This window comes from Lagenorhynchus albirostris, chromosome 3 (genome assembly GCF_949774975.1).
Source record: "Lagenorhynchus albirostris chromosome 3, mLagAlb1.1, whole genome shotgun sequence".
NCBI lineage: Eukaryota > Metazoa > Chordata > Mammalia > Artiodactyla > Delphinidae > Lagenorhynchus > Lagenorhynchus albirostris.
Window position 1 is genome coordinate 41674721 of NC_083097.1, and position 23930 is coordinate 41698650.

At 46.3% G+C, this 23930-nt stretch overlaps 1 protein-coding gene across 3 annotated transcripts in view; it reads left to right on the top strand.

Annotated features, from left to right (window-relative positions):
- Nucleotides 1-325: 325 nt before the first annotated feature.
- Nucleotides 326-23930, top strand: part of SNX18 (sorting nexin 18) — a 91072-nt gene continuing 67467 nt past the window's right edge. The window contains exons 1-3 of one of the 3 annotated variants that reach the window (XR_009539476.1): nt 377-2149; nt 15084-15318; nt 16689-17553. Coding sequence is in view for 2 of the 3 variants with exons in the window: in XM_060142952.1 (XP_059998935.1) it covers nt 526-2149 (1624 nt within the window). In the remaining variant the exon portion in view is untranslated. Of the gene's footprint in view, nt 2150-15083; nt 15319-16688; nt 17554-23930 lie in introns of those variants that run through there. The other 2 variants (XM_060142952.1, XM_060142951.1) reach the window with 2 other exon arrangements.

Sequence of the window (23930 nt, forward strand, 5' to 3'; positions counted from 1 at the left end):
AATGAGCGCTCAGAGTGGAAACGCTTATCAGCAACGCAAACATTTACTTACTTTCTAGGATACGTTTTTTAACTTAAAAGCCTAAAAAAGTCTCAGACAATTCACTTCTGAATAGAAACCTTCACCCGCAGCTCTCACCGCTGAGCCTCACTGCGCGTCACAGGCCACAAGGCGGCAGTGGCAGCTACGGAGTCGGACCCGGGGGCGGGCGCGGCGGCTCGGCCATCGCTTGCTCTCGCCTGGCGCGCGGCTCTCGGCCGTGGATTAGCGTAGCTGGGGACGTGGGAGGCCGCGGGCCCCGCCCCCAACCGGCCGCGGCGGCCGCCCAGCGCGGCAGTCAGCGCTACAAGCCGAGCGGCGCGGAGGGCGCGGAGGGTGCGACCGGCGGGCAGGGGCACAGGAGTGTGCGCCGCCTTCGGGGCTTCTCTCCGCGCGCCAGGGCGCGGGCACCACCGCGGCCCCCTCGGGCCGGCAGCAGGCTCGGGGCGCCAGGAGTCGGGGGCAGCCCTCCGGGGCGCCGGGACCATGGCGCTGCGCGCCCGGGCGCTGTACGACTTCAGGTCGGAGAACCCGGGCGAGATCTCGCTGCGGGAGCACGAGGTGCTGAGCCTGTGCAGCGAGCAGGACATCGAGGGCTGGCTCGAGGGGATCAACAGCCGCGGGGACCGCGGCCTCTTCCCGGCCTCGTACGTGCAGGTGATCCGAGCCCCCGAGCCCGGCCCGGCGGGCGACGGCGGCCCGGGCGCCCCGGCTCGCTACGCCAACGTGCCACCCGGCGGTTTCGAGCCCCTGCCCGCCGCGCCGCCCGCCTCCTTCAAGCCGCCGCCCGACGCCTTCCAACCGCTGCTGCAACCGCAGCAGGCGCCGCCGCCGAGCACCTTCCAGCCGCCGGGCGCTGGCTTCTCGTATGGCGGGGGTGCCCTGCAGCCGTCGCCGCAGCAGCTCTACGGCGGCGGCTACCAGGCCAGCCAGGGCAGCGACGATGACTGGGACGACGAGTGGGACGACAGCTCCACGGTGGCTGACGAGCCGGGTGTGCTGGGCAGCGGCGCGTACCCGGACCTCGACGGCTCGTCGTCGGGGGGCGTCGGCGCTGCGGGCCGCTACCGCCTGTCCACACGCACCGACTTGTCCCTGGGCTCCCGCGGCGGCTCGGTGCCCCCGCAGCACCACCCGTCGGGGGCCAAGAGCTCGGCCACCGTGAGCCGCAACCTCAATCGCTTCTCCACCTTCGTCAAGTCGGGCGGGGAGGCCTTCGTGCTGGGCGAGGCGTCGGGCTTCGTGAAGGACGGGGACAAGCTGTGCGTGGTGCTGGGGCCCTATGGCCCCGAGTGGCAGGAGAACCCCTACCCCTTCCAGTGCACCATCGACGACCCCACCAAGCAGACCAAGTTCAAGGGCATGAAGAGCTACATCTCCTACAAGCTGGTGCCCACGCACACGCAGGTGCCAGTGCACCGGCGCTACAAGCACTTTGACTGGCTGTATGCGCGCCTAGCCGAGAAGTTCCCCGTCATCTCGGTGCCCCACCTGCCCGAGAAGCAGGCCACCGGCCGCTTCGAGGAGGACTTCATCTCCAAGCGCAGGAAGGGCCTGATCTGGTGGATGAACCACATGGCCAGCCACCCGGTGCTGGCGCAGTGCGACGTCTTCCAGCACTTCCTGACCTGCCCCAGCAGCACCGACGAGAAGGCCTGGAAACAGGGCAAGAGGAAGGCCGAGAAGGATGAGATGGTGGGCGCCAACTTCTTCCTGACCCTGAGCACACCCCCCGCCGCCGCCCTCGACCTGCAGGAGGTGGAGAGCAAGATCGACGGCTTCAAGTGCTTCACCAAGAAGATGGACGACAGCGCGCTGCAGCTCAACCACACGGCCAATGAATTTGCGCGCAAGCAGGTGACGGGCTTCAAGAAGGAGTATCAGAAGGTGGGCCAGTCCTTCCGCGGCCTCAGCCAGGCCTTTGAGCTGGACCAGCAGGCCTTCTCGGCCGGCCTGAACCAGGCCATCGCCTTCACCGGAGATGCCTACGACGCCATCGGCGAGCTCTTCGCCGACCAGCCCAGGCAGGACCTGGACCCCGTCATGGACCTGTTAGCGCTGTATCAGGGGCACCTGGCCAACTTCCCCGACATCATCCACGTTCAGAAAGGTAAAGCCTGGCCTTTAGAGCAGGTGGTGTGGAATGTGTTGTTCAGGCTGAAAGGGTGACTTTGACAGAACTACCATCGTCTGTTTCAGATTAATATCCCACAGGTCGGGAATACAGCAGGGATGTGGACAGCCAAGCGGTGCCCTGAGCATAGGGCGGATTGGGGGCCGGTAGCTTCCTCCTTAAAATATTTGCGGACAGGGCGCCGGTACTCTTCAGAGGAGTTTCTGAGAGTACTTTTGATGACAATGCTGTCATTTTAGAGTTTGAATAGTCAGGCAATGAGCTTCTGGAATCTGTAATCTTGTGTCTAGGGTAGAATTAGAAGGGGACCCAAACCATGTTAGGCATCCATTTGGACACTGGTAGTGTCACTTAGTCGTGGGTTTCCGGAAGTGTGGAAATAAGGGGGGGGGAATGGATATCTGCAAATAAAGGTAAGTTCTGCTTTCGCCCTGCACACCACTCAGTCACTGCGTTGGTAGACGTTAGGGTCAGTTCTCTGAGGTACTGGCTGGGGCAGCTTAGGAATTGTCTGCACAGGCTTCTTGCTTGCAACCTTTGTGAGATGAGGTAAAAGACCCACTCTAATTTCAGGAAGTTTTAAGAAAATTAATCTCTTTAGGTTCGGTCATTTTGAGTTTGGAGTCTATTAACAGACTGAAATTAAGAGCATTATTTAGGAGAATGATGCAGGGATGCTACGTAGAATGTATAGAATCTCTGAGTATTGTGTCTGAGAGCAGTGTTTCTGGTATCCCAGTGAGTTAGCTGCCTAGCTGCCTGTCAGAGCTTGTTTTGTTAGTAGTTGTTAGAGTCCCTAACTATTGTTAAAGCACTGAAGTTTGCAGATTGTTTTTTTACAATCTGCAATAAATAAATTAGGAATTCCTGTCTTAACGTTAGTCACTAACTTCTGATAGCATGCCTCGAGTGAGGGAGAATGGGGAGGGGGTGGAGTTAGGAGGCAGCCTTGCCTGTGAATGTCTTCTGTTCAGTGTGGAGAGGGAAGAGGGAGTCACCTAACTACCTTCCTGAGGTGGTGGAAACCTTGGGCCACCAGGTCTCGCCTTCAGTAATGAGATGCTCACTGCCCTGCCATGTGGGCCAGTCCCTTTACGAACAGCCCTGATCTTTGACCTATTCTTCCTGGTATTGAACTAAAACTTGCCTCTCTTGATTCTCTTTCTGTTCCCTGGAACCACACAAAATAAGTCTGTTCCTTACCAACATGTCAGCCCTTCAGACCTTTGGGGACAGCAGCTTCCTTCCCCTCTGCAGCAGTCCTTCCCCTTCCAAGTATGTGACAGTCTTCTAACTTACCAAAGGGGGGGTCCTTCAGACACGTTGATCTTGGCTTTGCCCCTGATAAAATGCACCCCAAACATCTGCAGTACTAGTTTTAGTAGAGAACAGTAACTTTCTTGGCAATTTACATTTTGTAAGTGCAGTGTAAGGCTGAATTAGCTATTTGAGCAGCCGTATCGCTTTGGACCTGCATTGAAGCTGCATCTACATTCCTTATGCTTTTTTGCATAAATTGCTGTGAACCCTTGACATTTTGGATGGTGCTGGTGCAACTGGCTCTTTGAGCCTTTAATGCAGGACCTTACATTTAAATTCCATTGTGTTACATCAGTGCTGGCCGCCTTTTTAACTGTTTCTGTAAGTTTATGCAAATTGTTGGTAAGTAGTTGAAAGGGTGGAGCCAGGACAGACTCCTGCAGCCACACATGGGTGACTGGCTACTACAGGGTTTCATCCATCCATTCACTGGTTTTACTGTCATCAGACCACACACTCAGTCTTGTCAGGTGCTCTGCCGTTGAAATTATTTATTAGAAAAGGTGTGATGTTTGCTCTAAGGTCTATTTTGAGTTTATATGTAGCCTGTTAAACCATATACATAGTTTATTTTTTTAACTCTAGAACTAAAATTGTTTCCTGCTGGGATTTGAGAAACTTCCTTCATTAAAACCAGTACCATTTTTACGTTGTTTAAACAATTCAAGGGCACTAAACATAACCTTTAGGAACTTCGGAAAAGAACACCAGTTGATGTTCAACGTAGTTTGTTTCTGGGGTATCCTTGGTGTGTAACGTACAGGGAACCTGTGTCCCTAGATGACGTGTCTTTAGAATGTACTGCCATTTAAAGCTATAGTGTGCAGTACATAAGGCTAAAAGCATTTGTTTACAGCCAGCGTTTATCAAGGATGCTAGTGCTGGCATTTTTAGGAATGCAGATGAGCTTTAGGCTAAAGCTTTTTGAACATGTTCTGGATGTTCACGTGGTTGTAAAGAGCAGCTCAGACACCTCCCCCCACAGCCCCGTACACAGTTGCTGTTGGAATGAATCGTTCTTAGTCTGAGCACTTGGGGATTTTGTTTGCAAGTTGTTTTTTCCTCCAAGGCCTCAAAGTGTAATCATATCAGAGGCCTTACTGTGACTTTTGAGAGGAGAGCCAAAAAAAAAAAAAAAAAAAAAAGTGAAAATCTTTAAGCAGCGTATACAATCTTTCGTTGTAAGTATTTGGTCCAAAGTTTATATTTCAACTTGGGAGAAATTTAAAAATTCAAAATAGTTATTTCAAGTCTGAAGTCTTCATTGTTTACAGTAAGAGAAAAACAGTTTCACCACTTTTACATTTTACATGTTCTAATCATATATTAAGAGACCCACATTCAGTTGAGTCAGAAAATGATTAGAAAGTGCTTTTTAATTACTAAAGCAGTTAAGAAGGAGAGTTAATTAGTTTTTTCCCCCCTTAATTCTGGGGGAAAGGACAGGAACAGTAGGCTCCTCTGAGCCCTTTTCTTATCCAGGAGACTGCTGCCATCAGCCAGCTTTCCTAGCGTCCTGAACCTGTGCTGTTCCATGCTGGGTCTGCAAGCCACGTGGGACTGTTTAAGTTAGTTAAAATAAAGTTCAGTTCCTTAGTCACACTAGCTATATTTCAAGTGTTTTATAGCTAGCGGCTACCATGTTGGACAACAGAGGTGAGGAATATTTCCATCCCCACTGCAGGTTCTAATTGGAGAGTGTCGAGCTGGACCGTTGGCCATAGTTTAACTGTCAGTCCTGTCATAAGTTTGCCAGGCAAATTGATGATCTTTTCACATACTTTCCAGATAGTTTGCTTTTTTCTTGGTCATCGCCTGGCATCTCCTCTCCATATAGACTTAGGTGATAAAAAATGGGAGGGGAAACAGGTCCTGCTAGATCCCTCTCTACAGAACTTCCCAGGCACTCAACCAGTGAGTAATATTTCTGCAGTGTGAGGATGTCCACCTGCTTTGCAGCCTGCCTTCATGTTCCATTAAGAAAATGCAACTGGTCTCAGGATGGACATCTGAGGCTGGTGAGGAACCAGCTCCAGAAAGAGGGTGGAAAACTCAGATACTCTCAAATGTGGTGGACTGGGATTTTCTGACTCTACTTAGTACCGAAACCATCGCTTAAACTTAATAATGGTTTTAGTATAAGTACTTTCTGCAAAAGTGAAAAGAGCCTTGTGTTTCCTTCAGCGAAAAGGGAATGGTTAGAATTCTGATTTTTTTTCATCAACTGATGAAGTCTTAAATAAACAGACCTATTTCTGTTAATGGAGTTGAGTGTGGGAAGAAGGCAGTTTGCTGTAGTTTGAAGTACAGTAGGTGGAATTCAAAACCTGTTTGAATTTTCTTCATATTTTGCTTTGTCTTCACAGGAGTCCCTTAAATTCTTTGTTCATGGGCAGTTCATTGTTCGCTGACTAAGCAGTCTACACAGGTCTTATCACTGAGCTTTGTAACCCTGTGGTCTTGATTGTCTTTTCTTGAAATGGCAGCCTTTTATCCTTTCCCTCTTTATCGCCCCTGCCTGCAGTATGTCTTTATAATGCCGGCCTTGCTGAGTTTGGGGTGGTACATAGAATATATTTCACTATCAGTTTCCTAGCATATTCAGTTCTGTTTCCAAAGATACAATTAACCTCTAATATTTAATGAAGCTTAATCTGAATGGCAGTGAGTTGTGGTGGTTTAAAAGCTTTAGGCTTATCTCTTGGGGAATATTGCGAAAGGGAAAGGCTGTAATGTTAGATGATGAGAAATGTTGGTTTCATCTTTGTTTATGAATCTGGACTAGATAGCCAGAGGGAGGCATTTATGAAATTGTATTCCAGAGAAAAGGTATAAAATCATGTAAAAGTGATTGGTTGGTAAAATGTAGTCTTAGTGTGTGAAGTGAGGATGCAGAACTAGATATATAAACAAGGCAGTGCTGTTTTCTGTACTTGTAAATTAAACATGCAGGCAGGGTCTACTTCACTGCCCTCTGTAAACGTTCCAGATGGAGGCTTCTTTTGAACAGAAAACAGCCCCAGGACCTCAGGAATGGTACACCAGTAGTGGGCCTATCAGTCTTGTGGGGTAGAATTTCACCATTGTGCTTCCTTTCAGCACAGGGAGGGTCGGTCTTATGTCCTTCAGACATTAATTAAAGATAGCCGGAGTCCCAGCAGGGCACACGAGGTGAGGCTGGGCCACCGTGAGCCCTTCCCTCTCTGCTCCCCTTTCTCCTGTAGCTAAAAATAGCCCTGAGAGGGTGGTGCCAGGAATACAGAGAAAAGGTCTAATAGGCGGGCTGTTTACAAGCTCATCCTTATTTTGAAACCTCGGCTAGAAACCGAGGTCATTCATCTTTTTTGCTTTAGCCCCGTCTTAACTGCACCCATTTCTCCTCTCCTGTCCTTCCATCCCCAGCTCCTTTTTTTTTTTTTTTTTTTTTTTTTTTTGGCGGTACGCGGGCCTCTCACTGTTGTGGCCTCTCCCGTTGCGGAGCACAGGCTCCAGACGTGCAGGCTCAGCGGCCATGGCTCACGGGCCCAGCCACTCCATGGCATGTGGGATCTTCCCGGACCGGGGCATGAACCCATGTCCCCTGCATCGGCAGGTGGACTCTCAACCACTGCGCCACCAGGGAAGCCCTCCCAGCTACTTTTTAAGGAAACTTCAGTTCCAGGCCTTAATCTTTGGTCCAACTATATTTTCTTAGTGAAGATGAGGTTACCTTTGGGGCTTTTGTTATAGATGACTGAATTCCTTGGTTAAAATGTCAGCATGGGGCTTCCCTGGTGGCACAGTGGTTGAGAGTCTGCCTGCCGATGCAGGGGACACGGGTTCGTGTCCCGGTCTGGGAAGATCCCACATGCCGCGGAGCAGCTGGGCCCGTGAGCCATGGCCGCTGAGCCTGCGCGTCCGGAGCCTGTGCTCCGCAACGGGAGAGGCCACAACAGTGAGAGGCCCGCACACCGCAAAAAAAAAAATAAAAAATGTCAGCATGACTGGCCACCAACAGTCTTGGTCACGATCTAGATGGGGATACTGCTCACATCACCCTGTCATTGGTTTCTCTGACTTCTTTTTTGAGCCACGAAGCCCTCGTGAGAATCACACCGGGAAGCCCAGTCTGTTAGGCTGGTCACCACAGAGCCCAAAGGAGGCGGGGACCCACACTCCCACCCATGGTCTTCTGAGGACTCTTGGACTCAGCTGGACTTTCCTCTTTATTCAGAAGTATCCTCCTCACAGGCTTCTGTCTGGTCATCTTTGGATTTCCAAAGACTGTGTGGAACCCAAACAACCGATACAAACATGAACATTTTTCTTAAACTACATTCCCTCTTTTCAGGCTGAATAAATATCTGCTATATTGTCTCTCTAAGTGTTTTAAAACCAAAGTGTAATATCAAGTTAGATTTGATTTGCCATCAATTTATGATGATCACACACACACACACACACACACACACACACACACACACACACACACACACACACACACACACACACACACACACACACACACACACACACACACACAGCACAATAATGCTTAGATCTGTTTAGAGAGACAGTGCCCGGAAGACCTGTACTGTCTGTCATCCCGCGTTTACAGAGACTCGATTCGTGTCTGCAGGAGGGACAGACAGGACTCTGATCCTCATGAATTTTGTTTGTTTGTTCGTTTGTTTTAAATTTTATTTCTTGGCCGCGCCAAGCAGCATGTGGGAGCTTAGTTCCCCGACCAGGGATCAAACCCGTGTCCCCTTCAGTGGAAGCATGGAGTCTTAAACACTGGACCACCAGGAAGTCCCCTCATGGAGTTTTTTGACTAGTGGCGGAGAAGCTGTGTGCCAGGTTGCTGAGAGCCCTCAGGGCTACACAGAGGAGATGGGGCTGGCCCAGTTCTGACAGGGAGCTGAGTCAGCTCTAGAGCCCCACAGGCACAGTCTCACCACTGTGGGCCAGCCTGGCATCTGGGCGACCAGTGTGTGATGTGAGCGGAGCTTTGGGCAAGCTGTTCTAACCTCTGTAAACCTTGTTTTGAATTGACGAAGTGGGAACACTTCCTCATAAGGTTATCATGAGGATCAAATGTTATGGTTCTTAGTAACTGCTCACTTAAATGCTTTATTTTTGCAAAGTAAAATGGTACCTTTAAAATGGGAGGTACTGTCCCTTAAAAGGCAGTTCCAGGGATCTTATCCTCCCTCCTGGTGGCCTTTTACCACCAGAATTGCAGGCAAAAGGATGAAACGCCAAGGGAGCATCGGTATAGCAGTTGAGCGTTGTATTTTAACTCAGCTGTTCTGTATTGCACACCAGAAGAAATGGTAACAGAGGAATAAACGTCAGTGTTAGTGGGGTCACCAGTTTGCTGTCGCCAGTCCCTCTCCTCCTCCAAATTACTTGTGGCCTGCACCAAGCACTGGCATTTCTGAGCTTCAGTTCCCTCATCTGTATATGTGAGGTTCACGATTTCCTAGGTATCGTTCTGTTGGTTGACTTTAATAGCATCATTCCTGCATTGAAAATAAAATACTCCTAAGTATATGATGAACATTTCGACATTGTTTCAGGCTAGTTTCAGTAGCGTTCTATTTGCTTACGAGACTGTGCAATCTAGGAGTGTGAAAATCCTTTATCAGTTGACGTGAAAGAAGAGTCATGCGTGTTTAGTTTGGATCAGCAAACGTGCATGCAGGGCTTGCCCTGCCAGGTGCTGCGGATGTGAAAGTGATGACTACCTGGCCTCTTGCCTGCGGGCGAGAGCTCCCAGGTGTTCCGAAGCCGAGGCGAGCTGGGTGCCGGAGCAGCTTCCCTCCGACCCCAGTGAGGTTGTAATTAATAGGGCCACGAGAGAGAGAAGGTGTGACGGGCTTTTTCCCTCCTACAAACTGTACTTCGCTTTGGGTTCTAAGTGCTGTCTCCTCTCCGGAAGTAGAACCAGTCTTGAATTGTTGGTCTTGGATTTGTAGCTTGGTTAAACTCCAGTGTGGACGAGTTTTAGTCCACGTCATTTCTGCTCCTTTTCTTAGAACTTTACATCTCTTACTGTGATGTGACTTTTCTCTTCTGATAAAGAAATTTTATGTGTTATTTAGCGGGTCGGAGACAGTGGTTACGGAGGGGAGCTTAACATCATTCAGTTTATTCATGGGATCCTCTGAAAGATAAACCTGATTTTACTTAACAGATATTTAAGTGCCCATCATAGGCCAGGCACTATAAAGATGCTAGGGTTGCATCAGTAGTCAAAACAAAGGTCACTGCCCTTGTGGCGTTTACATTCTAGCAGGGTGGAGCCACAAGGGGAAACACACAGTACGTAATTACAATGTAATTATAATGTACGTCAAAGGATGATATGTGTTAGGGGGAAAAATTAAAGTGGAACGGTTCAAGTGGGGATGGGGCAGAATGAAAAGGGTGATCGTTGAGGCCTCCCTGAGAAGGAGAGATTTCAGCCGAGGCCTGCAGGAGGTGAGGGCATTAGCCAAGCAGGTATGGGGCAGAGCTTCTCAGGCAGAAGATAACAGCTAGAGCAAAGGCGTTGGCATGGGTGTGTGCTGGCGAGGCAGGAGGAGGCCAGGTGCTTGGAGCTAAGAGGGTCTGAGTAGGAGATGAGGTCTCGGAAGGTTCGGCTTATAGGGCTTTAGAGGTCATTGTCAGGATCTGGAGTAAAAGCTCAAGTGAGAAGGGAGCCATTGCAGGTCTTGAGCGAAGGAATGATGTACCAATAGGCCTTGGAAGAGACCTAGTCCAGTTGGTGTGTTGAGAATAGGATGGGGAGGGGGGAGGGGGCCAAAGGCAGGAGCAGGGAGCCAATAATCTAATAATCCAGGTGAGAGATGATGAGACAGTGAGGAGGGGTCCCACTGTAGGTATGTTTTGGAGGTAGAATCTGCAGGTTTTCCTAAGGGATCAGATGTGGCACCTGAGAGGAAGAGGAGTCATCAAGGGTGACTGGTTTTTGGCTTCACCAACACTGAGAATGGAGTTTCCGTCAGCTGAGATGAGGAAGGCTGTGAGTGGCACAGAGGTGGGGATGGGCCGTCAGGACGTGAGTGTAATGCTTGGAGACTGACAGGCTCCTGTGTTCTGTTCCACATCTCCCCCACCCAACACGTGCACAGTCAAGCCTCAGGTCGAGTTCTCTTCCTTGGAGTATCCCAGCCCTTTTCCAAGTCACCATCGCTGATGGAGCGCTGACTGGTGTGCCAGAGACTATACATTGCTTGGTTAGTGTGTGGGGATCAGAGTTGTTACGTTCCTCTAGTATGAAGTTCCACCGTTTTGTGCATGCGTAGTAAGTACTTAATGAATGCTTGTTGAATTAATGAAGTAGTCACTCCCGTAAGTATTTTCTGGTTGATTTTAAAATAGATTTCTTCTGTGATTCATAGAATGTTTTTGTTTTTCAATTTATATGATGATGGATAACAGGGTTTAAAAGTGTACAGGAAATAAAGATAGGATCTGGTTATGGTTTATGGATGAAGTCATTAACATGTGAGCGATTTAAACGTCTTAGACTTAAGTATCTACGAAATGACTTTCCATAATTCATTGAGACGGTGGGGAGGAAGTTTGAAAATGCTTTATGTGCCAGAAAAATTAATCTTATGTACCTTGGGTTTCACTTTATATTGATTCCTGGTGTTTAAACTTGTATATCATACACTTCTTTCCTCTTCGGTAAGCCTTCATGATAATACTGAAGGTCCCTTTTGCTTCATTCGAAGCATATGATCCAGAGTGAGTGCATTCACCTTGTTGAGTGTCTTGGATACACACAGCACTGAGCGTCTTAAGCAGGAGGTCCTTGCCCTCAGGGAAGATGCAGTTCCATGAGGGAGGGAGGATGTGTGTGCAGAAAATTGAAATAGGAGGTAGATCTATCTTAGTGCCTGTATAATAAGAGTGCGTGGGAGTCAGGAGGATGGAGAGTTGCTGTCATTTGTGTTAGAGGTTTGGGTGGTAGCACTGGTTTTCCCTTTGAAAGGTAATTGTATTTTGACTTTTGGAGGAACATTGATGGAAGGTGCATGGTTGATCTTGAGAATGCTTTAGGCTAGCTTTGATAAGCATATGAAAGCTGATACGCTGCAAGCCCAGGGCTCAGGTCAGTGAGGGAGGCTGACAGGGTGAGTTAGCTGTCACTGTACAGCGTGACTCATGCAGTCGTGGGCACGTGCCATGGTGTGAAGTAGGACAGAGGAGGCAGGCATGGTTAACTGTGCAGAGTGAACGGGAGAGTTCAGGGGTGGCTTCTCCCAGTCTCAGTCTAAGAAGAGTTTTGAAAAGCAGTTGGAAGTTTTCCTGGTAGGCAGAGCAGGGAAGGGCATTCTGGGCAGAGGGAACCATATGTACAAAAATCAGGGATTAAATTCTGGGTGCCTCGCACAGTCAGCCTTGGAGTGGTTGCAGCTAGCTGTACCTGGGCCCCACCCTGGATCTGTTGAATCTGAATGTCAGGAATGTGTGGCCTAGACATTGATGTTCTTAAGAAAGGTCCTCACGTGATTTTGATGTGCTGCTGGAGTTGATGGGGGGAGCATCATGGAAGATCAGACAAGGGTATTGATGTGGTCGGGCCGGCACTTTAGATGCGCAGGTCCTGGAGACAGGTGTGAAGGGTGGCTCAGGGTGGGGCAAGATGGGGAGTTCTTGCAGTGATTCAGGCAAGACATGTTGCAGTCCTAAACTGAGGCAGTGTCTGTGGGAGTGGGGAGGAGGAGACACAAGGGGCTGTGTGCCAACAGGAGTAGGGCAAGGGACAGGAAGGAGTGTAAAATGACCTGCACACTAGGGCCTGTGGAGCCATCAGTGGAGATGCTTGGAGATGGAGCAGGGGTCTGCAGACTACAGCCTGCGGGTCCAGCCCACCCAGGTGCCTGTCTGTTTATAGCACTTGAGCGAAGGATGCTTTTTACATTTTTTAAAGGTTCCATTTTTAATGGTTATATAGGCCTCGATTTTGCCTCGTCTTGCAAAGCATCAAATATTTACTATCTGACCCTTAAAGAAAATGTTTGCTGACCCTTGACTTGGAGGTCCAGCAGGTTAGGTAGCTGGTGTATGTGTATATGTGGCCGCCAGTTTGGACTGTTCGCTTTGTGAGCAGCGGTATTGCGGGCAGTCACATCCATTGTGTCTCATTCTGTTCAGGAGTGGGTATAGCAGCAGGGTGGTAGTGCGCCTGGACGCACAGCTGCGTGGGGCTGAGTTCCCACTAGCAGCTCCTCTCAGCCTCCGTTTCTTTGGGTGGACCATTTGCCATTTCTATGGCAAATGTCTTTAAGCATTAACTATTAGCTGTTGTATTTGTTTGCCAGGACTGCTGAAACAAGTTACCACAAACCGGGTGGCTTAAAAAAAGTAGAAATTTATTCTCTCACACACAGTTCTGGAGTCTAGAAGTCCAAAATGAAGGTGTCGGCAGGGCCACACTGCCTCCAAAGGCTCTAGGGGAGGCTCCCTCCAGCTTCTGGTGGTTGCCGGCACTCCTTGCTGTTCTTGGCTCCGGTCTCCCTCCGTCTTCACCTGGCGTTCTCCCTGTGTGTCCCTTTGTCTCCTTTTCTTTTAAGGATGCTAACTAATCACGTTGGATTTAGGGCCCATCCTAACGGAGTACAACCTTACCTAAACTAATAGATCCAAATAAGATCACAGTCACAGTTTCCAAGTGGATGTGAATTTTGTTGGAGCGGGGTGGGGGGGTAGATACTATTGAACCCAGCACAGCTGTTAACTCCCCCGCTGGGTGTCTGTGGGAGCTGAGGCTCAGGGACGTAAAGTGAGTTCCAGGATCACACAGCTAATAAGGAGCCAGCATTTGAGTTCCCTTTTTGCCTTGACCTTGGTCAGTACTCTTTATGCTACAGTAAGTAGTACATCTGCTAGAAAATTGAGTTTTATCCTGTAGGCAGTCAACAGCCACTAAAGGTTTGAAACTGAAGAGTGACATCGGAATTGTGATAGAAGTAGGGAACATACTTTGGGGGCTTCCTGTGTGCCAGGCACGATGCTTCACATTTTCTATGCATTATATCCATTTAAACCTCATGGGAGATTTTGAGGTATATTCTCTCTTTATCCCCACTTGGCAGACAGGAAGTGAGCCACAGAAACCTAACTGTGAGCTCTTGCAGGCATCCCTCAGTGAGTGCAGCCTGGTCCCCAAGAAGCTGCTCCTGGGGGCTGAGTACAGGCGGGCAGAGGCTTATTAGTAGACCAGGCTCGAGGCGGGCTTTGAAGTTTTCCGTCTGGGTGACAGAAAGTAGTGATACCAGGAATAGAAAGAGGCAGGTTAAGAAAAGGAGAAGGATTAGAGGGAAAGAGAAGGAATGGGGCTGAAGGGAGTCTTAGAAATCCTATTTTCTGTTTTTTTAAAATTATACTTAGTTATATTGACATCTGTGATTTTCACAAAAGCCCACCTATTGCCTGCAGTGAGACCTCTTTAAAAACTAGTAAATGTCAACATGGGTAATCTATAAGTTTCCATGCTTTTTGAGTTGTATTTCATGTCTATCTTAAAATGATATATTTCTAGCTGCGTTGTTTTGGCTTCAGCTGGTTATTTACAACTAGTTCAGGAAGTCCAGATGTGGCCAGAGTAAAGACTCAGAGCCAGTGGAAACCTGGTCCCTGCCAGTGTCAGGAAGCAGGAAAACCCCAGGGTCAAGAGTGTTCCTAAGTTTACAGCAGCTGATGTAGAAATTGTCTCCAAAGCTTAGTGATTATAAAGCCATGTGAAGTTCCAGTCATAAGGGCCACAGCAGACGGCACTAAGGAAAGCGACTAATGCTGGCCTAGCTGCTCACCACTGGTACCACCATAGCTTAAATAGCAGTTGGTTAACACCAGGGTTTACAATTACAGTTCTAAAGTTAAAAACTAGACATTATTTGAGAAGAATACTTGAAAGAAAGATTCTTTGAAAATATTACTCTAACTGTAGTACAAACTGCAGCCCTCTCAGAAGCAGTCGTGGCAATCAAGGATCCTGGCTTTGGGCGGGTAGCTCACATCTCCCTGGTTTCCATTCTAAAGGGCCGGTGCCACCTCACTCTCTTCCTGCCCCATATAGAGGGGCCTATCTGTTTAGCAGCTTCTATTAGATTTATTTTAGCTTGGGCCTCCCTTTATCTTCCTGGAAAAAAAGAAACTAAGGTTTACCTTTGGTTAAAGGTAGTTTCCAATGTTCACTTTTCTCTTAGGTACATGTATGTTTTGTTGTATGTCAAAGGTCATTTCAATTCAAGGTGCTGGCAGCTTGCGAACATATCTAATGCCGCTTTATTTGTACAGACCAATATTCATGCATGTATATCAGGAAACAAAAGAATTAGGAAATTAGGAACTGTGAACAATGGACCTCAGTCATCAACTGTATTCTCTGAATTTAAACCATTATATGGATTCTGTTTTATAACATCAGTTGTTTTTTCAAGTTTTATTGTATGTTCATGATTATCAAGGATATTCTTTCTACCTTATATTATTATGATTTTCTGGGTATAAAGCCTTTAAGAAAAAAAATGATACGTGCTTTTCTTATTCTCAAATTTTAAAGTCTTTATCTATGTTTGCTTGGCCATAGGCAAATCAACATTTTCACCATTGTATCCAGACGCTGCTGAAATAAAGACACTGTTTTGCAGAATTCTCTTGAATCTATCACCCTAGTATCTTTATCACAGATTTAATATTCAGTATCAGCTGAAACATAAGAACGTTTATTATATGTAAAATTTCCTAGCGATGAACAGCCTATTTTACCAAATGAGCCACAAGAGATACAATCATGTGATTTCCCTCTTCATTTTTGGAACAAGGTGAGCTGTGTGAATGTATGTACATAGTGAGTAAAAGTAATCAAATGTTTTAAGATGCGGTGCACTCAAGTGAATGCTTTCATTCATAAGAAATGTCCTTCTGCCCTTACACTTGTGGTGATTGCTGAATGAAGCTGTAAGGGCTGCTTAATTAGGATATAATAAGGCTTTTACCTAGAACAAACGACTTCTTGTACCTTCAGGACCAAACCAAGCCTAGAGGCTTGAGTTCTTTAAATGATTAATTTTTTCATTATCAAGCAACCACGTTTTTGTTGTTATTGCTTTTTGCAGTTTATGATCCTTGTCCCGAGAGCCTCTTCCCTCCTTTTAAAATGACTCAAAAGTTCTCTTTGTGAATTGAAAGTGAATCTTAAATTAATTATATCTTTGCATTTTGATAGTTCTTGGCTCTAAGGACACTTAATCCCTTCAAAAAATTGCTGTCACTGTCTTGAGTTCAGTAGTACTATTCGTGCCCTCCAGAGTTTACTAATGTGGTCCAAATCTGGAGCCCACTTAGTAGGATGTGATTCAGGAATAGAATTTTGAGGGCCTGGAGGCAGGTCAGGGGTTGCTTATCCCTGAGATGAGGCTTCTGGAGGGCTTGGCGTGGCGTGCTGTGTACCGGGGCTGGTCCATGGGGCTTTGAGATCTCAGGGAGGAGGCAGCCCCCATCGGGCAGGTACAGGGAACTGCTTGGGCTGGGAAGTTGGGCAGCCCAGGTTCATGTGCAGCTGACACCGCATAAAGTTGCTTACCTTGTCTAGGTTTCCTGGCCACCTCTGAGAGAAGAAAACGAGACCCCGCGAGGTGCAGACCACAGCTTTTGCATAGAGCAGGTGCTCACGTGGGACTGTTTTGCCTGGATGGCTGGCCGTCCCGTCTCTGTTACGTAATGCCAGCCTTTGTTTTTTGAGCCGTTTTACTCAAAAAAAAAAAAAAATCAAAAAGTAAATATTGGAGCAGAGAGGGGAAGGAGGAATCAACAAGTGGGTGGGTGGAGACCAAAAGGAGGAAGGAAAGGGGAGGGGAAAGAGTTAATGGGGAGTTAGCAGGGACCCAGAGGGGTGGGTACCAGTGATGAGAGGATAAGAGCAAAGTAGGCCACATTGACCAAATTAGCATTCTCTTTCAACATTTTACGCGTACGAGGGAATGAAGAAAAACAGGTCTAGTCCAGTCTCAGGCAACTTCTGCGCAGCTGTCCCTGTGCCCTTCAGCCTGTCTCCTGTTCTGTCCCTCACACCAAAGTCTGGGTTTTCTGGGGCAGGGCCCTGGGAAGACACAAAATCTAGTTAATGTTTCTGGCACAGTCATGATTTCAAAATTAAATAAAATGCTTGCTTTTTTTTTTTTTTTTTTTGAAGGGAAAAAATGTAGCTTTTGGATCCCTGTTGCTTAGTGACTGGGCCTTTTGTATAATTGGTCTGAGGAGGGACAAAGCATACTGAGAATAAGAGATTTGGTTGAAGAAAGGAAGGCAAAGTTCAGGTGCAGAAACTGGTGGGTTGGGAGCGTTTGGAGCAGCCAGCAAGCCCTGGGGGGCCTGAGGGAGGTGGAGGAGAGGCCTTAACCAGGGAAACTGAAAGGAAGCTGGACAACTTCTTCAGCTGAATTTAGGGCCTCCCTGGTTAAAATGCCTGAGGCACTGCAGTGGTTTTTTGCCCCTGTCTAGCTTTGCTGGGTCAGAAGTTGCCAGGAAAGTGCTTTCTCTCTGCAAATCAGAAGCAAATGATACAGCAGAGTTTAATGTAGTGTGACTGTATTTGCTAACGTGCTTTAGTTCAGCTGGTAGTGGGTTCTTAAAATGTGCTAATTGACTACATGACACCAGAGCTTCACTGCTCTCATTGTAGAAAAACCAAAATGGCAATAAAATGCTTCCTAAACAGTTTTACTGATGTACATAATTTAATGGCATGCTGTGTAAATAACATGATGCTTTTGAAAATGGTGCTGGGACTTCCCTGGTGGCGCAGTGGTTAAGAATCCGCCTGCCAATGCAGGGGACGTGGGTTCGAGCCCTGGTCTGGGAAGATCCCACATGCCGCAGAGCAACTAAGTCCGTGCACCACAACTACTGAAGCCTGCGCGCCTAAAGTCCGTGCTCCACAAGAGAGGCCACTGCAATGAGAAGCCCGCACGCCACAATGAAGAGTAATGCCCAATCGCTGCAAGTAGAGAAAGCCTGTGCACAGCAATGAAGACCCAACGCAGCCAATCAATCAATCAATCGATCAATAAATTTAAAAAAAAAAGAAAGAAAAAATGGTGCTGACTTCCTGGATTGTAATTAATCTATAAAATGAGTTTGTTTGAGTTTGAGCCTTTTAAGGTTATAATATTAATGAACTTTGTCATATGATTGATTTCTTTATGTTTTTATGTTCACCACCAACGTGTAATATTCCTCTGAAATTGAGTGCATGCGGATTATGAGGCAGGATGCTCATCCCAGCCTGAGCATGCTTTAAAACTGTGCTCACACTGTAAGATACCAAGCAGATGGTAGGAGAGGGCTGGGAGTGAATTTAGGACATGAGTTCTGCTGGGTTTGGTGATGGTGAAGCAGGCAAAGTGCCTTTCTCTGAGACTGGGCAATTGCGATAAGTATACAGATGAACGTGTTAGGAATTTTGCATGTACAGAGTCAGCTAAGAATGCCAAAGGAGTCTGGGAGATTTTGTTAATAGCAGGTCCTAAAGCAACGTTGAAATACTGGTTTAGTTTTCCTTTTACCTCTCCAAACATGGAAAAGGAAGGACCCTTTTCAGCAGAGTGGAGCAGAGGCCCTGCCTGGTATGTTAAGTGGGAAGTGGCAGGGCTGGCAGGCAGGTAGGAAGGGTGGGTTCTTTGCCAGGAATTAGCTGTGGGACTTTGGACAAGTCACTTAGCCTGTTGTTAGAGAGACTGAGAAAACTGTACCAAAAACTCATCTAAAGCCCTTATTGTGCATTAAAAAGAAAATCTGGGACCCAACTCTGCCCTTCTCAGTGAGGAATCGGCTCTCCCGGCTTCCCCAGTGGGTGCCTTGCCAGGACAGAGTGATGGATGAGAATGAAGTCCTCAGGGTTCCTGCTCCACCCTTTGGAATAAAGGCTTAGGGTGATCAGTCCCTGGGTGAACCTTCTATCCTGTGGAGAAATTTAAATAATTTGTCCAACTGATTTAATAATTAGATTGAGTGCTCAGCTGAAGGTTCCCTCTCAGCCTGTAAGCCTTTTTAGGAGGGGCTGTCTCTGTGTTCCTTTCAGCCACCCTCTGAGGAAGAAACACCTGAAATGTGTCCAGCTCAGCCCAGTGTCCTGAACGGGAGCTGGGTTGCTTTTGCCTGTTTGGAAGCAAAGTCATGGGTGTGGTGGAAATATATTGCCCCACTTTCATTAATACTTTTTCCTGTACTTCAAATACACTTTAAGAGTTTATTTTCAGTTGTGTAACTTGGGGAGGCTGAACCATTTTTCATTTGTTACCTTCTTGTTATTTTGTCTTGTTATTTTTTTTTAAATGAAGAATATAATACTGCTCTGTGTTGTCAGCCCCTTCTTATTTAATGTCAGAATTTAATACTTGCCTCCACCATTTTCTTTTCATAGTAAAATCTTATTTTGCCCATATATTATTCCATATAATGTCTGTCTTTTAGCCCGAGAGACAGTTTTACAGTTATGTACTTAGGTTCCCATTCTAAAATGTGTTTCCCTCTGATCTCTCCTATTTTTAATTTTCTTTCATTTTTTTTAACATCTTTATTGGAGTATAACTGCTTTACAATGGTGTGTTAGTTTCTGCTGTATAACAAAGTGAATCAACCATACATATACATATATCCCCATATCCCCTCCCTCTTGCGTGTCCCTCCCACTCTCCCTATCCCACCCCTCTAGGTGGTCACAGAGCACTGAGCTGATCCCCCTGTGCTGTGTGGCTGCTTCCCACTAGCTATGTGTTTGACACTAATTTTCTTTCATTTTAAAATCACTGCCCTACCCATGAGTGTTATGGGGACTTCTGTTTAATACAACAGCAACTACTTTTCATCTTAGGCTTTATTTTATCATTTCTCTCCCTTAATTCTTTGTTTTTCCTTTTCTGTTATGAAAGCAAGATAGCAATGTGATGTTTATGAGAGGAGAGACCTGGCAGGGGATAGATACCTTCTAAAGTAGCCACATAAAAAGTACAGGTTTTGAAAACCCTTGCCTGTTTTTTTATCAATTGCATGATAAAAATGTGTGTTCCCTCTGCTCTTTAGATTCTGGGCCATGGTTTTAGCTTTTATTTACACTCCTCTTGGGTTTGGTAAAAAATGCAGTACGGCTGAGAGAGTACTTAAAAATATGCTGTAATGCTTTGTTACCACTCTACAACTGGTTATATTGTACCTCTGCAGATGTTTCTTAAGCTACAAATTAATTTTTTAAGCTATCTTAGAAGTAGCAAGTCTGTAGTGATCTAACTCTGCTCCAGTAGTTTTCTTTCTCCAACTCTCACTCCTTAGAAGCTAAACCTGATTGAAAATGTGGCTATCTCTGCCTTCCTTGTGATACTTAATATTTTAAGTATGAAAATATGTGAAGCATAGAAGTGTGTACAGATAATTCCCAGTTTGAGAATCGGCAAACTGCGAGAGTATGCCATTTGTGACAAAACCCAAGTGCTAGTTCTATTACTTAAACTATTTTTCTTACATCTAAACCAATGTTTGTAATATAATTTCTATTGGAAAAGTATGTACCCACTTAGATCTTGAGAGAACCCAGAATTTAGAAATGCAGTGGGTAGAAGGGGGGTAAGAGGGAAGCTTCAGGGAAACTCCAGAAAGTACTGGATTGGCCAAAAAGTTCGTTTGGGTTTTTTCTTAAGATGTTACTGAAAACCCGAGTGAACTTTTTGCCCAACCCAATAGTTCTGTTTGTCAATCCCCAAGTGTTTAAACACCCATGCGGTTTGTTCAGATGGATAGCTTGAGCTGTTTAAAGGATGTCACTTTTTTTTTCTTCCTGTTCACTCTCAGACAGTAAACCATAATTAATTAACTTCCATAATTAGCTTTACTGAAGGACTTGACTTTACCTTTCTCATAAGAAAGCAAACACGCTAAACCCTTAGTGTTTAATGTATAGGAAGTGTTAATGTATAGTGTTAAAATGTATAGGAAGAACTAACCAGAGGATTGTAAGGTGAATATTTAAAAGCAAAATGGTTTTCTTCTTAAAGGAAATAATTTTTTAAACTTTGAATAATATTTTACAAAAGATAACTTCCTTTTTGGGGGGTTTGGCGTTGAAGGTCTTTGGGGTTGTCATCCTGAACTTTAACAGCCAGCTGCTTAGAGAAGAACTGGACTGCTGTCTCAACTCAGGAACTCTTATGATTTTTCAAAAAGTATATTGCTGGGACTTCCCTGGTAGTGCAGTGGTTAGGAATCTGCCTGCCAATGCAGGGGACACGGGTTCGAGCCCTGGTCTAGGAAGATCTTACATGCCACGGAGCAACTAAGCCCGTGCGCCACAACTACTGAGCTTGCGCGCCTAGAGCCCGTGCTCCGCGACAAGAGAAGCCACCCCAATGAGAAGACCGCGCACCGCAGTAGTCCCTGCTCGCCACAACTAGAGAAAGCCCGCGCGCAGCAACAAAGGCCCAGTGCAGCCCCCCCCTCCAAAAAAAAGTATACTGCTATCAGCCTGTTTTATTGTTAATCATTTTTGTTCTGAAGGTGGATCTGGGGGAAAATCAGTTTAGCTACATTTTAGTTAAAAGAGGTTGTTGCTGTTGTTATTTTAAAACTTGCTCTAAATTCGTGGGTCCCGTTTTGTGGAGACATGATCTTCTTTGATTACACCTAGCACTCACTCTTCTACCAGAGTTTGTACATTCATAGAATGCTGTTTGATACATATGCTGCCTTGTATAGATTTTTAATGGTTTCAGGCATGTAAATCTTGTCACATCAAAAAATAGTCCCTAAAATAGGAAGTATGTCTGTTCTTAAAAAACATATCTTATATCTCCTCCTATTTCCTTGCTACTTGCAATCCTGATGCATTATGCTAATGGATTTGAATTGCATTAAGTGCGTTAACCCAAAATTCCAAGTAAAATTGGCCTTTGGGTGCTTACTCTCCTCAGTATTTTTTTCTGTCCTTCCTAGTTTGCAAAATAATTTTTTGCTGGGATGTCCAACTGCACTAGAGCAAACAAAGGCAAAGCCCATCCAGGGGTTGTATGTTACTATTTTTGGTGGTAGTTCTTAATTTATGTAACTTTCCAGTAAGATCTAAGTCGGGGGGAGAGAGGCAGGGGAAGAGAGGCCCCCCTCCCCCATGTAGGTCTGAGCTTACATTTTCAAAATAATGAAATATGTGCTGCTTTTTCGATGTTTTGTGGCATCCTAATCATATGCTACAAAGATAAGAAAATCAGACATCTTATAAATATTAAAAGGCTTTGCAGGTACAATTAGTGAATTGAATGAGGTTCGTAAGATTCCAGAGGGAAATTTTCAAAACCTATATGGTTTATTTTACATACTCACAAGGTCTTCTGACTTGCATGTTAGAATAAAAGTCCGGGACCTGCAAGGAAGGTGGGAAGGGAGAAGGGCAGTGCGGGAGCCCCAGCTCTGGGGCAGGGGGTGGGGAGGCCTGGGGTCAAGGGGAGGAGAGGGGATAGCTGATCCTCAGTGGCCCAGCCCTTATCCCCTGCACCCTGCTCACCAGCGCCCACCTTGCTTTTTTGCCTATTCAGGCTCCAGTTTCTTTTCTGAATATTTGTAGTGTTTGCTTTGAAGTCACTGTACACTCAGATCCCATCTCCTCTGCCTCTTACTGGGTTACCGCTGACTTTGAGGCTCGAAGAGGTTGGGTGGCTTTCTCAGTTCCCTTGTCATAAAATAGTAGTAATGTCTGTTGCAAAGTAGCAGCAGGGTGAGAGTTGGTACACGGAAAGTGCCTCGCCTATATTGTGACTATTTTTGGCTGCTACCATTTACTGTTATCTACGCCTGTTCCCTGCCTCTCGCCCTTCCTCCACCCTTTGTCCACAGCACTGCCTGGCACGTAGCAGGCCCTCCGAGCATTTTCCCTTGTGACACGATCACGTTATCGTGGAGAAAGCCATATTCAGCTCCTATGCAGAATTCTGTGCTTTGTGGTCCTGTTTCAGTTCATGTCATGGTTGTGTGCTTGTCCTCAGTGTGCTTTGCGAGGTGATTTCCTCGAGAGCTTCCGGAGGGTGGGGACTTGAACATTTCTTGTGATTTCTCCGTGAGCCAGCTCTGTGCTCTACACGTTAGACCCTCCATAAATGTTGGTAAAGCTGAGATTCTAGCCCCAGAGCCCAACTGTTTGGGGCTGTGTGTTATTTAGTAAATAAACTTATAGTTGGGAGAAAAGTGAGACTTAAATTCTCGGCTCCTTTAGTATGTACACTCAGAAAGCTTAAAGGTGTCAAATGCCCAAAGGCCTTCAGACCTTGCGGAGATTTAATACTTGTACTGTGTCCAGGAGTTTTGAAAATGTATGCCGATATGATTCAAGTTGTGAAAACTTCAGTCTTTTTCATTTGTAAGTTGGTTTCATGGATGCACATCTGCAGTCTGCAGTTCTGTGTAATAGAATGTCATTTCTGAGAATATGGCGATCTCATCTGGAGTCTGACAAGCTGCAGGTTCATTGACATTGGCACAGCTCAGGGCCAGGTTTCTGAGCTCCTCTGTGCTGGACTCTAGTAACTAGAACAAGTAATACCTGCAGCATATTCGCAGGACAGGCCACAGCTGCTGCACAGCTGCCCGGGGGTTTGCGGGAGCAGGGCGCCGGCGCCTGTCCTCTGTGTTCGCACGGTGGGCCCCGCACCTCGGCCCCGAATCACATGAACAGTCAAATCTCCTGAGACTTGGCTCTCTTGACTTCTTGTTCTCACTCTCAACCATTTGAAACATAAATTTCATATTCTCAGCCATCTTTTTGAAATATTTTTCTTTTCTTTTTTAGTTTTCTGTCTCATGCTTTCCTGGTCTCTTCAACTTCAATTTTTACATATAAACCGGGACAGGACACTTGTACAAATATAATGAACATAAGTTTGCTACAAAAAATTATTTTCTCTCTCTGAGGGGGAGCGCCCTTTCTCTGTTTAGTATTGAGACCACAAGCAGGCAGGTTTCACTGCTTCCCGAGTCCCGTCCGCCATGGGGAAAATGTTAACAGCGCTGTATTTTCAGGGCGATGGCTTCTTAGGGGAATGGGTCAGGGGTCTTCCTGTAGCTCTGCTAGCACGAACGGCATCTCCGCTGTGTGGTCACAGGGGAAGCAGGGCATTTTCTCTACTCCAGGACTCACCTGCTTTTCAGGTAAAGATCTTCTTTAGAATAAATAAATGAAAATATACATACATACATACGTAGCTATAACATTTGTTGTCGGTGGGTTTTAATTTCTCGGGTCTTTGAGCTGTGCCAAAAAAAAAAAGACGCTGTTTAGGCTCTAAGCACTGTATTTAATACTAGGTTTACTCTATATTATTTTGTAGATTTGAAGAAATTCAGATATAGGGCTTTTCCCCTGTGTATTTCACCATCAGCTAAAACTGAACATTTCCACAAC